Raw genomic sequence first — 18,867 nt, forward strand, 5'->3', positions numbered from 1 at the left:
CACTGGTGAATATTCTTCCTCACTGTTGCTACTCGAATGGTAATCAAGAGCTAGGAAATCAAAATCCACATCACTGTCATTACCAGTTCAGCGGGAAGTGAAGGTCTTTGCTACCATGAGGCATGGTGAACAAAGTGTACTGAGATGGCATTCCCATAATGCAGTGTGGGCACCCCAATTTTTTGTTTACTATGCACTCTAACCACACAGACCCATTCTCTTACATGTAAGCTTACCAGCCTTCTCGCTCTAAATTTGAAGCCGCTACAATTTTGGCATAGTACTATGGCACGGACATTGACTTCCAAGCCATGGAACTATGGCACAGATGGCAAAGTGGTTAAACAAATGTATATAAAACAGGTAAAATCATAACAAGTTACATGGGAAGAGTAAGAACATTTACATTATACAGTGGACCCCCGGTTTACGATATTATTTCATTCCAGAAGTATGTTCTGGTGCCAGTACTGACCGAATTTGTTCTCATAAGGAATATTGTGAATTAGATTAGTCCATTTCAGACCCCCAAACATACACATACAAACGCACTTACATAAATACACTTACATAATTGGTCGCATTGGGAGCTGATCGTAAACCGGGGGTCCACTGTACTATATGTATTAAGATTATTCTATTAATTTAAAATATATGTATTAAGATTATTCTATTAATTTAAAATAAAATTATAATAAAAATTACAATAAGAGTGAAACTAATTATCTGTATTATTACAGAATGCGATGAGATAGTATTTTATATGTATTTAAGTCAATGATATTCACAGTAGGATTGATTCAGTGAGAATGACTCAATGTATATGGACAGATAAAATTCTAGCAAGGTTAATGAGAATAGCAATACTTAGATTATTCAATATTTAAGGTAATCAGTAATTCAAAATAAAAATTATAATAAAAATTATATTAGGAATATAGCTAGTTTCCTGAAGTCATACTAAATATGACGATATATTTGTTGATAAATTAGACACATGTGCAACACTTGGGTATCTTTAATGAGGAAATGTTTGGCCACACAGTGGCTTCATCAGTCCATACAAAGGACTGTGAGGATCACATTAAGGTAAGGAGGTGGTTTTTAACAGTAGCTTGGAACTGGTTGGCAGATAGGAAGGAGTCAGATTTTAATATGGAAATAATACTAAATATTAAATTCAAAGTATAGTCCTTTTTCATATTTTTAGGCCAAAGCACTGCTGAAAATGTTGGATGTGATGACAGAGAAGAGTAGGCGAGCAACAGTCTGTCACTGCTGGTCGAGGTCGAGGCAAGTCAGCAGCCTTGGGTCTGGCTGTGGCAGCAGCTGTACATTTTGGTTTGAATAATATATTTGTCACCAGCCCATCACCAGACAACCTTGGCACATTTTTTGAATTTGTCTTTAAAGGTATGATTTTTTGGTATTTTATACAGGTATGTTAATTCAGTTCATATGAGTTTTACAACTTTGAGTTTCCAGCACAACACATGTTCTGGCCTTGTACTTCTGTTAAAGTGGTGTTGTTTTGTTTGTGCTTAAGTAGCATGACAATTGAAAAACAAACAGTAAAATTATATTTCATGACTTCTTCAATATATTTATCTAAGGTACAAATTGCTGTTACAGTATATTATTACATATTTTAACACACCACTGGTCTCCCACCGAGGTACGGTGACCCAAAAGAGAAAAAATACTTTGTTTTTTTACATTTTGTGATTTATACAGGAGAAGAGGTCACTAGCCCTTTGCTCCTGACATTTTAGTTGCCTTTTACGACACACATGGCTTACAGAGAAAGGACTCTTTTTCCACTTCCCATGGAGAATTATCATGTGTTTTTTCGATGAAGTGGCTGTATCCAACTCAGGCAGGGTGACCTAAAAAAAAAAAATGAAAGTTTTTCTTCTTAAATTTAGTAATTTATAGAGGAGAAGGGATTACTAGCCCCTTGCTTTTGGCATTTTAGTCACCTCTTATGACATTCATGGCTTACGGAGGAAAGTCTCTCTTCAACTGCCTCAAGGAGAATTATCACATTTCTTCGTTCAGCAAACTGGCCGTATCCCACTGAGGCAGGGTGCCCTAAAAAGAAAAATGAAAGTTTCTCTTTTTAAATTTAATAATTTATACAGGAGAAGGGGCTACTAGCCCCTTGCTCCCGGCATTTTAGTCGCCTCTTACAACACGCATGGCTTATGGAGGAAGAATTTTATTCCACTTCCCCATGGAGATAAGAGAAAATAAACAAGAACAAGAACTAGTAAGAAAATAGAAGAAGACCCAGAGGGGTGCATTTATATATATGCTTGTACATGTATGTGTAGTGTAACCTGAGTGTAAGTAGAAGTAGCAACCTGGAGTTTATCTGGAGAGAGTTCCGGGGGTCAAGGCCCCCGCGGCCCAGTCTGTGACCAGGCCTCCTGGTGGATCAGAGACTGATCAACCAGGCTGTTGCTGCTGGCTGCACACAAACCAACGTACGAGCCACAGCCCGGCTGGCCAGGAACCGACTTTAGGTGCTTGTCCAGTGCCAGCTTGAAGACTGCCAGGAGTCTGTTGGTAATCCCCCTTATGTATGCTGGGAGGCAGTTGAACAGTCTCGGGCCCCTGACACTTATTGTATGGTCTCTTAACGTGCTAGTGACACCCCTGCTTTTCATTGGGGGGATGGTGCATCGTCTGCCAAGTCTTTTGCTTTCGTAGTGAGTGATTTTCGTGTGCAAGTTCGGTACTAGTCCCTCTAGGATTTTCCAGGTGTATATAATCATGTATCTCTCCCGCCTGCGTTCCAGGGAATACAGGTTTAGGAACCTCAAGCGCTCCCAGTAATTGAGGTGTTTTATCTCCGTTATGCGCGCCGTGAAGGTTCTCTGTACATTTTCTAGGTCAGCAATTTCACCTGCCTTGAAAGGTGCTGTTAGTGTGCAGCAATATTCCAGCCTAGATAGAACAAGTGACCTGAAGAGTGTCATCATGGGCTTGGCCTCCCTAGTTTTGAAGGTTCTCATTATCCATCCTGTCATTTTTCTAGCAGATGTGATTGATACAATGTTATGGTCCTTGAAGGTGAGATCCTCCGACATGATCACTCCCAGGTCTTTGACGTTGGTGTTTCGCTCTATTTTGTGGCCAGAATTTGTTTTGTACTCTGGTGAAGATTTAATTTCCTCGTGTTTACCATATCTGAGCAAGATGATACAGTGGAACCTCAAATTTCAAACTTAATCCGTTCCAGGAGCTAGTTTTAAATTCAAAAAGTTTGAAAAGCGAAGCAATATTTCCCATAAGAAATAATGGAAATACAATTAATCCGTTCCAGAAACCCAAAAATATTCACAAAAAAATACATTTTATAGAGATTAATTATAGTTTTACATACACACAACAAATATAGTGTACAATTAATTTAAATAAACATATAAAATAACATTTTTACTTACCTTTATTGAAGATTGGTGATGGCATCTGGAAGATAGGGAGGAGGAGAGAAGAAGTTAGGGTTAGTGTTTGGAAGGGGAATCCCCCTCCATAAGGACTTTGGTATCAAAGCCCTCTCTGGGGTTACTTCCCTTCTCTATCTTTTAATGCCGCTAGGACCAGCTTGAGAGTCACTAGACCCCTGTCTCACAAAATAACTGTCCACAGTCCTCTGTTTCTGGTGCCTCTTTAACCCTTTGACTGTTGCAAGCCCCTTTCTGAAACTTTCTATGTCGCAAAATTTTTGGAAAAAAAAAAATTATTTTTTCTTGTGAAATGATAGAGAATCCTTTCCCGATGGTAATAACACCAAAAGTATGAAATTTGGTCAAAAACTCATGGAATTACGCTCCCGTGAAGTTAGCGGTCTCGGCGACATATATGCATCGGCGATTTTGCCGACTTTGAGCCCTGTTTTTGGCCAATTCCGTTGTTCCAGTTGACCAAACTCATAGCTATTTCTTTAGAACTCCATTTTTTCTATCAATTGAGCACAAGAAACTGCCCACTTACCAATTTGAACTACCCAATAAAGTGATCAGAAATTGGCAATTTTGCCAATTTCACGCAAATTAAAAAAGTTGCCAATTTCAAAATAGGGTCCAAAATAAACAATGTAGACATTCTTGGCACTAAAATAACATATCCTCTGTTCATTAGTCATATCTCTAGGCCCCTCTTTTATTACTATTGCTTTCTATTTTGATTTTTTATCATGCAAAAAATACAAAATTTACTGTTATGTAGACTACTGCATTATTGTAAAAAGAGTATAAATAATATCAGTGCACTAGTGAAAGAATATTAGACTCTCCAGTTGACGTATATTGGACGTGTGGTGTGATTTGCCTACTCTTCAACGTTGGTAAAAAATCAAACATTTCCGCTACTTTGAGCTCAATTTCAAGGTCGTTTTCATCATGAAACTAATCAAAATCATCTCTATTTTTGCAATATGTTTTCCATTTTATCACGCGAGACCATGAAAACGAGAATGCAACCATAAATACTATACGAAAATACACCTCAAATTCGGCGTTTTAATCCCCCCCAAAAAAAATCAGTTTTTTTTCTCATTATGCACTGCGTACTGCATGATTTTTTATGTGGTGCACACTGACCACACAGACCCATTCTCTCACATGTGGGCCTACCAGCTTTCTCCTGCTTGATTTGAAGCCACTAGAATTATTGAGTATACAGACCATACAGTGGACTCCGACTTACAATATTAATTCATTCCAGAAGTCTGTTCGGGTGCCGTTACCGAACGAATTTGTTCCCATAAGGAATATTGTAAATTAGATTAGTCTGTTTCAGACCCCCAAAAATACACATACAAAAGCACTTACAAAAATACACTTACATAATTGTTTGAGTTGGGAGCTGATCGTAAGGCAGGGGTCCACTGTATATACGTCCGAAACACTGGCTCGTAAGACATATATATACGACCAAAACAGTCAAAGGTTTAAGATTTCCTTAAAATGGGACATGGTTCTGTCACTGAACTTGTTGCAAAGATGGCTTGTTTCAGCTTGCTCAGGGTGGTACTTCTCCACAAACATTTGGACATCATTCCACTTGGCGCAAATCTCCTTAACCCTTTGACTGTCGTAAGCCCCTTTCTGAAACTCATTCTATTTTGCAAAATTTTTGGAAAAAAAAAATTATTTTTTCTGATGAAATGATAGAGAATCTTTTCCCGATGGTAATGACACCAAAAGTATGAAATTTGGTTGAAAACTCATGAAATTACACTCCCGCGAAGTTAGCGGTCTTGGCAACATATACACATTGGCGATTTCACCCACTTTGAGCCCTTACTCAAACCCACACTATTTGCAGATGACACTACATACGTCTTCTCCCACCCGAGCCCAGTCACGCTAGCCAATACTGTAAATACCGAATTACAGAAAATATCTACCTGGATGAGGACTAACAAACTTACACTAAACATTAACAAAACCTACTTCATTCAGTTTGGTAACAGAGCTACAGATGTCCCTCTTAACATAATGATAAACGGATCACCTATCACAAAGCTAACAGAGGGAAAATTCTTAGGAATCCACCTTGATAATAGACTCAAATTTCATACACATATACAACAAATTTCTAAGAAAATTTCCAAGACTGTAGGCATACTATGGAAGATACGGTACTATGTTCCACAGTCAGCCCTCCTGGCCCTATATCACTCTCTTATTTACCCCTATCTCACCTATGGAATTTGTGCATGGGGCTCAACAACAATTAACCATCTCAGACCACTAATTACCCAACAAAAGGCTGCAGTTAGAATGATAACAAATTCTCACTACAGGCAGCACACTCCACCAATATTCAATACACTAAACCTACTCACCATACAAAACATCCATACTTATTACTGCACCTATTACATACATAGAACACTTAACTCTGATATTAACCCTCCCCTCAAACATCTCCTTGCCAACCTCAACAGAACACATGACCATAACACAAGGCACAGATCACTCTTTGATGTTCCTCGTGTCCATCTCACACTATGCAAAAACTCAATGCACATAAAAGGCCCTAAAATCTGGAATTCATTACCTGTAAATATAAAAGAAACACTACCTGTTTATAAATTCAAGTCTCTTCTCAAAGATCACTTTTTTTTTATTTTTATTATCACACTGGCCGATTCCCACCAAGGCAGGGTGGCCCGAAAAAGAAAAAACTTTCACCATCATTCACTCCATCACTGTCTTGCCAGAAGGGTGCTTTACACTACAGTTTTTAAACTGCAACATTAACACCCCTCCTTCAGAGTGCAGGCACTGTACTTCCCATCTCCAGGACTCAAGTCCGGCCTGCCGGTTTCCCTGAATCCCTTCATAAATGTTACTTTGCTCACACTCCAACAGCACGTCAAGTATTAAAAACCATTTGTCTCCATTCACTCCTATCAAACACACTCACGCATGCCTGCTGGAAGTCCAAGCCCCTCGCACACAAAACCTCCTTTACCCCCTCCCTCCAACCCTTCCTAGGCCGACCCCTACCCCGCCTTCCTTCCACTACAGACTGATACACTCTTGAAGTCATTCTGTTTCGCTCCATTCTCTCTACATGTCCGAACCACCTCAACAACCCTTCCTCAGCCCTCTGGACAACAGTTTTGGTAATCCCGCACCTCCTCCTAACTTCCAAACTACGAATTCTCTGCATTATATTCACAGCACACATTGCCCTCAGACATGACATCTCCACTGCCTCCAGCCTTCTCCTCGCTGCAACATTCATCACCCACGCTTCACACCCATATAAGAGCGTTGGTAAAACTATACTCTCATACATTCCCCTCTTTGCCTCCAAGGACAAAGTTCTTTGTCTCCACAGACTCCTAAGTGCACCACTCACTCTTTTTCCCTCATCAATTCTATGATTCACCTCATCTTTCATAGACCCATCCGCTGACACGTCCACTCCCAAATATCTGAATACGTTCACCTCCTCCATACTCTCTCCCTCCAATCTGATATTCAATCTTTCATCACCTAATCTTTTTGTTATCCTCATAACCTTACTCTTTCCTGTATTCACCTTTAATTTTCTTCTTTTGCACACCCTACCAAATTCATCCACCAATCTCTGCAACTTCTCTTCAGAATCTCCCAAGAGCACAGTGTCATCAGCAAAGAGCAGCTGTGACAACTCCCACTTTGTGTGTGATTCTTTATCTTTTAACTCCACGCCTCTTGCCAAGACCCTCGCATTTACTTCTCTTACAACCCCATCTATAAATATATTAAACAACCACGGTGACATCACACATCCTTGTCTAAGGCCTACTTTTACTGGGAAAAAATTTCCCTCTTTCCTACATACTCTAACTTGAGCCTCACTATCCTCGTAAAAACTCTTCACTGCTTTCAGTAACCTACCTCCTACACCATACACTTGCAACATCTGCCACATTGCCCCCCTATCCACCCTGTCATACGCCTTTTCCAAATCCATAAATGCCGCAAAGACCTCTTTAGCCTTATCTAAATACTGTTCACTTATATGTTTCACTGTAAACACCTGGTCCACACACCCCCTACCTTTCCTAAAGCCTCCTTGTTCATCTGCTATCCTATTCTCCGTCTTACTCTTAATTCTTTCAATTATAACTCTACCATACACTTTACCAGGTACACTCAACAGACTTATCCCCCTATAATTTTTGCACTCTCTTTTATCCCCTTTGCCTTTATACAAAGGAACTATGCATGCTCTCTGCCAATCCCTAGGTACCTTACCCTCTTCCATACATTTATTAAATAATTGCACCAACCACTCCAAAACTATATCCCCACCTGCTTTTAACATTTCTATCTTTATCCCATCAATCCCGGCTGCCTTACCCCCTTTCATTTTACCTACTGCCTCACGAACTTCCCCCACACTCACAACTGGCTCTTCCTCACTCCTACAAGATGTTATTCCTCCTTGCCCTATACACGAAATCACAGCTTCCCTATCTTCATCAACATTTAACAATTCCTCAAAATATTCCCTCCATCTTCCCAATACCTCTAACTCTCCATTTAATAACTCTCCTCTCCTATTTTTAACTGACAAATCCATTTGTTCTCTAGGCTTTCTTAACTTGTTAATCTCACTCCAAAACTTTTTCTTATTTTCAACAAAATTTGTTGATAACATCTCACCCACTCTCTCATTTGCTCTCTTTTTACATTGCTTCACCACTCTCTTAACTTCTCTCTTTTTCTCCATATACTCTTCCCTCCTTGCATCACTTCTACTTTGTAAAAACTTCTCATATGCTAACTTTTTCTCCCTTACTACTCTCTTTACATCGTCATTCCACCAATCGCTCCTCTTCCCTCCTGCACCCACTTTCCTGTAACCACAAAGATCACTTACTCACCCAAAACCAAATAAATACTGAATAACTGAACCTTATAAATTGTATATCTTAAATGTTTCTCACAATTATATCACATAAATGTTACACCTAAAACCCAATCTAACTTTATTATTTTTTAAATACACTACCTAACAGAATACTCCATATGACTGAATGTACAACAATGCATGCAACCATATGACCTGTCTTTGTAATACTCACTTGTGCTTTATAGTAATCTGTTTACATTAATGTTTTATCACTGATTTCATCATTGCTTAGTTAATCTTAAGTTAATTTTAAGCCAGCCCATAATGCTATGCATAGTATAAGTGGCTTTGGCATGCTGCTCTTATCTGTATTTTTTTGTACCTCTGTATGTGTGCTCAAATTGTAAATAAATAAAAAATAAATAAAGAAAATACTTTCATCATTCAACACTTTCACCTCACTCACACATAATCACTGTTTTCGCAGAGGTGATCAAAATTCAGCAGTTTAAAAGCAAATACGTATAAAGATACACAACATATCCTTCCAAACTGCCAATATCCCAAACCCCTCCTTTAAAGTGCAGGCATTGTACTTCCCATTTCCAGGACTCAAGTCCGGCTATATAAAAATAACCAGTTTCCTGAAACCCTTCACTAAATATTACCCTGCTCACACTCCAACAGCTCGTCATGTCCTAAATATCATTCGTCTCCATTCACTCCTATCTAACACGCTCACGCATGCTTCATGGAAGTCCAAGCCCCTCGCCCACAAAACCTCCTTTACCTCCTCCCTCGAACCTTTTCGAGGCACAGTGTAAGACGAGTGTCACTCCACTGCTGACAGTAGAGCAGTGGAGTGACATTTGATGATCGTGCACTACCTTGGCTTTATTTGTTTTCACTGTTACACAAACATGTCTGTCAATCTGTTTGTCTGCCTATATATCTGTCTGTCTGTCTGTCTAGCTCTGCCTCTGTTTATCTCTGTCTCTGCTTATCTGTCTCTCTGTCTCCCTGTGTGTCTGTCTTCCTGTCTCTGCCTGCTTGTCTCTCTTTCTGTCTCAACAGAGAGAGCCACTCATGAACCAACAGATATTACACAAGATGCAGAGTCGTCACGTCTGATTCCTGAACAAGTGAAAATGCATATTACGTACTTGCCAGTCACGCTTATTATGCCTTATATCTACAAGGACAGTATAGTACTTTAGATTTTTTGGGTTATCCTAGGTAATTTGCAGGGGGGAATATAGTGATAGAGTGGTTGGTATTTTTGTTTAATAAATGTATGAAAGAGGGGAAGGTACCTAGGGATTGGCAGAGAGCATGTATAGTTCCTTTATATAAAGGGAAGGGGGCAAAAGAGACTGTAAAAATTACAGAGGAATTAGTTTACTGAGTATACCAGGAAAAGTGTACGGTGGGGTTATTATTGAAAGAATTAGAGGTAAGACAGAATGTAGAATTGTGGATGAGCAAGGAGGTTTTAGAGTGGGTAGGGGATGTGTAGATCAAATGTTTACATTGAAGCATATATGTGAACAGTATTTAGATAAATTTAGGGAAGTTTTCACTGCATTTATGGATTTAGAAAAGGCATATGATAGAGTGGATAGGGGAGCAATGCAGCAGATGTTGCAAGAGAGGGAGACTACTTCCCAGTAAAAGTAGGTCTTAAACAGGGATGTGTAATGTCACCATGGTTGTTTAATATGTTTATAGATAGGGTTGTAAAAGAAGTAAATGTTAGGGTGCTCAGGGGAGGGGCGGGATTAAATTATGGGGAATCAAATACAAAATGGGAATTGACAGTTACTTTTTGCTGCTGATACTGTGCCTATGGGAGATTCTAAAAAAAAATTGCAAAGGTCAGTGGATGAGTTTGGGTGTGTGTGTGTAAAGGTAGAAAGTTGAAAGTGAACATAGAAAAAGAATAAGGTGATGAGGGTATCAAATGATTTAGATAAAGAAAAATTGGATATCAAATTAGAGAGGAGTATGGAAGAAGTGAATGTTTTCAGATATTTGGGAGTTGATGTGTCAGCAGATGGATTTATGAAGGATGAGATTAATCACAGAACTGATGAAGAAAAAAAGGTGAGTGGTGCATTGAGGTATGTATGGAGACAAAAAAAAAGTGATCTATGGAGGCAAAGAAGGGAATGTATGAAAGTATAGTGGTATCAACACTGTTATATGGGCGTGAAGCTTGGGTTGTAAATTCTGCAACAAGATGTTTGGAGGCAGTGGAGATGTCCTGTCTAAGGGCAATGTGTGGTGTCAATATTGTAGACAGCCTATGCTGTCTGCCAGCTTAGTTCATATTTCGCAGCACTAAGGTGCTGCCTTCTCCAGGCCTGCCCAAGTCAGTGGGACGCTGGTCCCACTCACTCACTCAGCGGCGTAGAAGCAGACATGTCTACTCCCTCTCTCCATCGTGGGCATGGCCCTCCCGGGCCATGGCCACAACACACAAGCCTGTGTACCCACCACAATTTTGCAAATAAAGTAAAGAAGCCTCCAAAAACGTTTATAATTGAACCCCGCCCCGCTTTCAGCATCGCCAAATAATTTGTTTCACAATATTATGCAGAAAATTCGGAGTGTGGGAATTAGAAGATGTGGAGTAAACCCCTTGACTGTCGCAACCCCAAATCCTGAGGTGTCCCCTTGTGTCGCAAAATTTCTGAAAAAAAAAATTCTTATGAAATGATAAGAGAATCTTTTCCCGATTGTAATGACACCAAAGGAATGAAATTTGATGGAAAACTGACAGAATTACGCTCTCGCGAAGTTAGCGACCTTGGCAATATTTACGAATTGGCGATTTCGCCCACTTTGAGCACTATTTTCGGCTAATTCCATTGTTCCAGTTGACCAAACTCATAGCTATTTCTTTAGAACTCCATTTTTTCTATCAACTGAGTACAAGAAACTGCCCATTTACCGATTTCAGCTACCCAATAAAGCGCTCAGAAATTTGCAATTTGGCCAATTTCATGAAAATTAAAAAATATGACAATTTCAAACAGGGTCCAGAATGAACAATGCAGACATTCCTGGCTCTAAAATAACATTTTCTTTGTTCATCAGTCATGTCTCCAGGCCCCTATAATATTACTCTTGCTTTCTATTTTGAAGTTTTATTCAAACAAAAAATAGAAGATTTACTGTTATGCAGACTACTGCAATATTTTAATAATTGTATAAATTATGTACACCCATTCATGACTGCATTTTAGAATGGCTACTTGGACATTTATTGGAAAATGACATCATTTGTTTGCTTTTGAACATCGGCAAAAATCAAACATTTCCCCTATTTTGAGCTCCATTTCAAGATTCTTTTCATAGAAAAAAACAATCAAAATCACCTCTATTTCTATAATATATTTTTCATTCTATCAAATGCGACAAGAAAACGAGAATACAGCCATAAATACTATGCGATAATAGAGCACAAAGTCAGCATTTTAATAAAAAGAAAAATGGTTGGAGTTTTTATTTTCATTATGCACTGAGTGCTGCAGGAATTTTTTTTATTTGGTGCACACTGACCACACAGACCCATTCTCTCACATGTGGGCCTACCAGCTTTCTCCTGCTTGATTTGAAGCCGCTAGAATTTATGAGTATATATACATCAAACACGGTGGCTCGTAAGACATACATGTATATATACGACCAAAACAGTCAAATGTTTAATAAAAGTATTAGTCAGAGGGCTGAAGAGGGATTGTTGAGGTGGTTTGGTCATTTAGAGAGAATGGATCAAAGTAGAATGACATGGAGAGCGCATAAATCTATAGAGGAAGGAAGGCAGGGTAGGGGTCGTCCTTGAAAAGGTTGGAGGGAGGGGGTAAAGAAGGTTTTGTGGGCAAGGGGCTTGGACTTCCAACAAGCGTGCATGAGCGTGTTAGATAGGAGTGAATGGAGACGAATGGTTTTTTTGGGACCTGATGAGCTATTGGAGTGTGAACAGGGTAATATTTTTGAAGGGATTCAGGGAAACTGGTTATTTTTATATAGCCAGACTTGAGTTCTGGAAAAAGGAAGTACAATGCCTGCACTTTAAAGGAGGGATTTGGGATATCGGCAGTTTGGTGGGATATGTAATAGAATGGTACATATATAATTGGGGCCCTGATATTGTAATTACTTCGGGTCACTTTTTATACTGCATCTTTATATATGCTTCTAAACTGTTGTATCTGGGTGCCTCTGCAAAAACAGTGATTATTTGTGAGTGAGGTGAAAGTGTTGAATGATGGTGAAAGTATTTTTGTTTTGGGGATTTTCTTTCTTTTTGGGTCACCCTGCCTCGGTGGGAGATGGCCGACGTTGAAAAAAATATACAGTGGACCCTCGCTTAACGATCATTTCCCATTGCGACCAATTATGTAAGTGTATTTATGTAAGTGTGTTTGTACGTGTATGTTTGGGGGTCTGAAATGGACTAATCTACTTCACAATATTCCTTATGGGAACAAATTCGGTCAGTACTGGCACTTAATTAAACATACTTCTGGAATGAAAAAATATTGTTAACCGGGGGTCCACTGTATATATATACAATACTTTACGATATTTTCATGTGTTTCATGATTGTTCGTGGTTCAATAGGTTAAGGAAGCAGTATTTTTAGGCTAAGTAAATGCTATTACAACCTCTCCTCACTTAGAGACGTACTCTTTACCAATAACTTGGACTTACGACGGGCTCTCTGACCAGTATGCACACCTAAATAATGTAAATTAGAGCCGATTTCCTCTATTCTGTTTATTACAATATACAGTACACTAGTGTAAAAACATTTATAAATATACCAGGAATGTTATAAATGGTGTAAAGGTGACATTAACCCTTTCAGAGTCCAGATGCCAAATTTCAAAGTGTGCACCAGTGTCCAAGAATTTCCAAAAAATAATTCTGTTATTTTTTCTTATGAAATGGTAGAGAATCTTTTTCTGAAGGTAATAAAACAAAAAGTACGAAATTTGATGGAAAACTGACGAAATTATGCTCTCGTGAATTTTGATGTGTCAGTGATATTTACGCATCGGAGATTTTGCCGAATCTGACTCACATTTTAGGCCAATTACATTATTCCTGTCAACCAAATTCTTAGCTATTTCACTAGTATTACTTCTATCAATTAAGCACAAGAAATCGCCAAGTCAACTGTTTCAACTACAAAATAGTGATCAGAAATTGGTAATTTGGCCAATTTAATGCAGAGTTCAAAATTCTCCAATTTTAAAATAGGGTCCAGAATAAGCAATGCAGGCATTTCTGGCACTAAACTAACATTTCCTCTGTTCATCAGTTATGTTTTCAGGTTTTACTAATGAATTTCATTTTGATTTTTTATTCACATAATGAATTTTTATTCAAACCAAAAAATAGAAGATTTACTCTAATGCAATATTGTAATAATTGTATAAATAATATCACCACGTTTGCGAACGTATATTAGACCCACCAGCTGGCGTGTATTAGACGTGTGAGGTAATTTGTTTACTCTTGAACATCAGCAAAAATTTAACATTTCCACTACTTTGAGCTCAGTTTCAAGCCATTTCCAATACTAAAACCAATCAAAATCATCTCTATTTCTGTAATATATCTCCCATTTTATCAAATCAGACCAAGAAATTGCAAATACAGCTATAAAAAACATACAAAAAAAAAAAAACTGCAAAGTCGCTGTTTTAATTGAAAATTACGGTCTTATTTTCTCTCATTATGCACTAAGTGCTGCAGGATTTGTTTTATGTGGGGCACACATACCACAGATGTATTCTCTCATATCTAGGCCAAACTTTACTGCTCACAGTTTATCAGAGTGAGCTGAGCTCATGACGTAGATCTACGGTTTGGACCCTCAACGTAAAGCTGTAGATCTACGGCACGGACCCTCAAAGGGTTAAAATAATACCATAGATGGTTAACACAAACCCACTACCATTATAGTATGCTCCTCACTTAGCGATGAATTCATTTACCAACGAGTTCTTAGGAATGGAACTCCATCGTTAAGTGAGGAGAGCCTGTATTATATTTCCATAATATATTTGCACATCAAAACGAATGGTACAGTAGAGTATTATTATACGTATTTCCCTACATCACATTTGCACACCAAACATTCGCGAATTTTCAAGATTAATGAGGTTCTTGATCCTCTAACCCTCATGAATGTGGAGGGCCTCCTGTACACTCACTGCACAGACCCATTCTCTCATGTGTAGTCCATAATTTACAGCAAAAAAACCATTATAGACCGAGAAAAAATATCCCCATTTGAATGCGGGTTTGACCCTAAGACTTCAGCTCGACTACCTTTTAGGCTTCGGTTTTTCCTCATTGCTGTAATTTTCCTAATTTTTGATGTAGAAATCACATTAATTCTTCCTCTAGCCCATATCTCTCCCTTTACAGATATTTTCTCCTGAAGATTTACAGGGCTATTTTTTCTCCTAATCCTTCTCATAGGCCTCTATTATGAGTGATATAAAGGTGCCTTAGAGTGATCTAACTGGAAATGTAGTCAATAATGACATATGAGTTGCATTCATAAAGTGTTTATAAAACCTTTTTCAAATTAGAAAGCGAAAGATTGCGTTTAGTTTCGACCTAAATTTTGGTTTCCAAACCTCTAGTTTATTTTGACAGAAGCCAAAACCAGAGGCATATTACTGTTAATGACAAAATTGAATTTTTTTCCTGTCAAAGGGAATTAGGCCAGTGAAAAAGCTTCTAACTTATTTCCCGAGCGGTTAAATTCCGTTCATTTCTCTTTTTTATAGTGTATAAAACATATTACATTTTCAATGTAAAGCTGAAGATTTTCCTTCTAAAAATATCACCTATAGGTTAATAACCACCTTTGCAGCTTCAATGCAAAATTCTAATTTAAAATATATAAGTAAATTAAACAAAAATAAAAAACATAACAACAATTCAAATAAAAAATCCTTTTATATAAATTATAATCATATTCTCCTGTCTTAATTGTAAGTAAACAGAACCTTTTATTATCCCATCAAATCCTCCCTCACCCCCAAAATATTCTGACCAACCTTTATCTCCAATCTTAAAAAAAGACTCCCCACTCCTTAATCTTCAACGGGACACCCTAAAAGTCGACAAAATTGGCATAAACCACATAGACCCTATAAACATGACATAGGAATAAAACCCAACAGTCTTTAACCTAGTTCTTGACCTTACCATGTTAACCACATAACCTAAAAGAGCTCCTAATCCTCTCACTAATAAAGCTAAAATTTTAAAACCCGGCCTCAAACAAATCATATGAGGTTCTGGAAATACTACTCAAGCTAAAACACACCCTCCTATTACCGCCCCAATCCTCAATATTATTATACCCCCCAGCATTATTTTATGCCTCTCCCTGACAAATATTATAGATCTTGTATTAGAAAAACACCTTATTCCATAATAGATTAATCGAAACGTGTAACATACTGTTAAGCCAGTGCTTAAGACATATAAAAGAAATCTAAAAATATTAATTTCCCTTATAAATGCAACTTCTAAAATCAAATCTTTAGAATAAAACCCAGCCAAAAAAGGTATACCACATAGAGCCAGATTAGCTAAATTTATACAAACCCTAGTCAAAGGTATACACATCACTAACCTGCCCATATTACGAATATCTTGATATTCTTTAACCCTGTGAATTACCATCCCCGCACACATAAACAATAAAGCCTTAAATAAAGCATGAGTTAATAAATGGAAAAAGGCTAAATCAGCGAACCCTAAAGATAAAATTCTCATTATCACGCCCAATTGTCTCAAAGTTGATAGAGCAATGATTTTTTTCAAATCAAACTCAAAATTAGCCCCCAAGCCCGCTATAAATATAGTTAAGCAAGAAACAATCAACAAAACTCTTTGTACACACGAACCCCTTAAAGCCCCACTAAAGCGAATCAAAATATAAACACCAGCTGTCACTAGTGTTGAAGAATGAACTAAAGCTGAAACCGGAGTAGGAGCAGCTATAGCTGCTGGAAGTCAAGCCGAAAACGGAATTTGAGCTCTTTTAGTTATAGCAGCAACGCACACAAAAACTTTCAATAATAAAAAATTCCCACTCAAGTATCTTTCATAAAAAATAAAATTTCAACCCCCTAGCATAAAAAGTAAAGAAATACTCAACAAAATCCCAACATCTCCATCCCGATTTGACAAAACTGTTAATATACCTGCATTCGCTGATTTTTCGTTTTGGTAATAAATTACCAACACATAAGAAATTAATCCTAACCCATCCCAACCTAAAAGGATTCTAATTAAATTAGAACTAATAATCAAAGCCCCTATAGATAAAACAAAACCAAAAACTAAATATATAAATCGCCTGTACCTTTTATCTCCACTCATGTAATCCCCTCTATAGTATATTACCATAGAAATAATAAACAAAACTACCCCTAAAAATAAGAATCTTACTCAATCATAAATCAAAGTTACCATAACAGAAGAAGAGTTTATTAAAGAAAAAATTTCCCATTCAATTACATAAGAAGACCCCGAACTTAACCTTACTAAACTAAATAAAATAAAAACCACTGCCCTAAATGACAAAAACACTAAACTAACTAAATGACCATAAGCACTTCACATCATAATTTAAAATAACTTTCTTATCTCTTCGGCACCACAACCCGATGTTTTATTCTAAACTATTTAAATTGAAAGGTTCTAGTAGTTTAAAAAAAAATTTTGGTCTTGTAAACCAAAGATGAAGTCCATTTTTAGAACTTTATACAAAATCAGTTATAATATTTTATATTTCACTCTTCCTCTTACCTTAAGAATAGCTATCCTGTTCTCAACTTTGACTCATCCTCTCTCCATAGGACTCACCCTTCTTACACAAACCATTCTTATCTGTATACTTTCAGGTCTGTTCAGGCCCTCCTTCTGATTTTCATATATTTTATTTCTCATTTTTTTTAGGGGGAATATTAATTTTGTTTATCTATGTCTCTTCTCTAGCTTCCAACAAAGCCTTTAAAATTCACTTAAAGTCTAGCCTACTAATCACCTTGTCCTTGCCTTTATCCTAATCTTTTTGGATCTTTTACTTCTCCCATCAAAATTTTTCAGATCCAGGTTATTCTTAATTTTAGAGAGTAAAACAAATTTAACCAGCTTATCAACCAGCTCCATCTACTCACTTCCTTCTTTCCCTCTTACTACCCTAGTAATTTTATATCTGTTACTTACCTTAATTGTTATTGTTGATATTATTAATATTACATCAAGGCCTTTATGGGCTTCAAAATTCTAACAGAAAATAGTTTACTTTAAAATATTAATTTTGGAAATTAAAGAAAAAGCCTGCTTTTTTTCTGACTCTTATTAAAACTATTTCAATTATTTAATCCTTTCGTACTAAAATAACTTAAAACTCCTTAGAAGATAGAAACCAACCTGGCTTTCGCCGGTCTGAACTCAAATCATGTAAAAATTTAAAGGTCGAACAGACCTTCTTCTGTAACTGCTACACCACAAAGAAATTTTTAATTCAACATCGAGGTCGCAAACTCTTTTGTCGATAAGAACTCTTAAAAAAAATTGCGCTGTTATCCCTAAAGTAATTTACTCTCTAATCCTAAAAAGGGATCATATGAACAAGTATCTCTGATTTAAACAAAAAACAGTTATATAACTTATATCTTAGTTGCCCCAACTAAACATCCTGCTAATAATAAACTTTATCACTCCAAATCACTCTTAACCAGCTTCATGTATGAACTTTATAGGGTCTTATCGTCCCTCTAACTCATTTAAGCCTTTTCACTTAAAAGTTAAATTCAACCTACGAGATAAAGACAGCTTACTTCTCGTCCAACCATTCATTCCAGCCTTCAATTAAAAGACTAATGATTATGCTACCTTCGCACGGTCATAATACCGCGGCCTTTTAGTCCCCAACGGGCAGGCCAGACTTTATATAACTCTCATATAGGCATGTTTTTGATAAACAGGCAGAAGTATCCCTTTGCCGAATTCCTCTATACTCACCACTCCTTCAATAAATCTCATTAATTTTCCAAAATTTATTTAAAATAAACAATTCATATACTAATACATTCACTTTAAATCTTTAAACTAAATTTATAAAGAGTCTTTCCTACCTACTTAAAAAATAATAAATATTCTTCTTCTTATACCTCAGATACAACTCCCTGTAAACATGGCTACCTCTAAGCCTAGTTAAATATACCTTTCTATTTATTTTTATAACTAAAATAATTAAACAAAGAGCTTACCCCCTCTATTCCTAAACCTTGCCTTACCTTAATGCAAAGAAAAAATTGAATTTTTTTCAAAAAAAAAAAAAAAACAGATATCTTAAGACTCGATTAACATTTCACTACTAAAACAAAGTTTTGAATTTTTTTACAACAAAAACTCGACCTTTAATTTAGCTCTTCTTATTTCGGGAAA

General features: G+C 37.1%; 1 protein-coding gene and 1 pseudogene across 1 annotated transcript in view; one reads left to right on the plus strand and one right to left on the minus strand.

Annotated features, from left to right (window-relative positions):
- The first annotated feature begins 285 nt into the window (after positions 1-285).
- LOC128698890 (RNA cytidine acetyltransferase-like) overlaps positions 286-18,867 on the plus strand; it is a 38,065-nt gene continuing 19,483 nt past the window's right edge. Inside the window, exons 1-2 of the mRNA XM_053791298.2 lie at positions 286-363; positions 1,248-1,413. Of these exons, the coding sequence (XP_053647273.2) occupies positions 286-363; positions 1,248-1,413 (244 nt within the window). The remainder of the gene's footprint in view (positions 364-1,247; positions 1,414-18,867) is intronic.
- LOC138851650 (NADH-ubiquinone oxidoreductase chain 5-like) lies at positions 15,131-17,037 on the minus strand (annotated as a pseudogene).

The sequence above is a fragment of the Cherax quadricarinatus genome, unplaced genomic scaffold (genome assembly GCF_038502225.1).
Source record: "Cherax quadricarinatus isolate ZL_2023a unplaced genomic scaffold, ASM3850222v1 Contig1400, whole genome shotgun sequence".
In the NCBI taxonomy this organism is placed as follows: Eukaryota; Metazoa; Arthropoda; class Malacostraca; order Decapoda; family Parastacidae; genus Cherax; species Cherax quadricarinatus.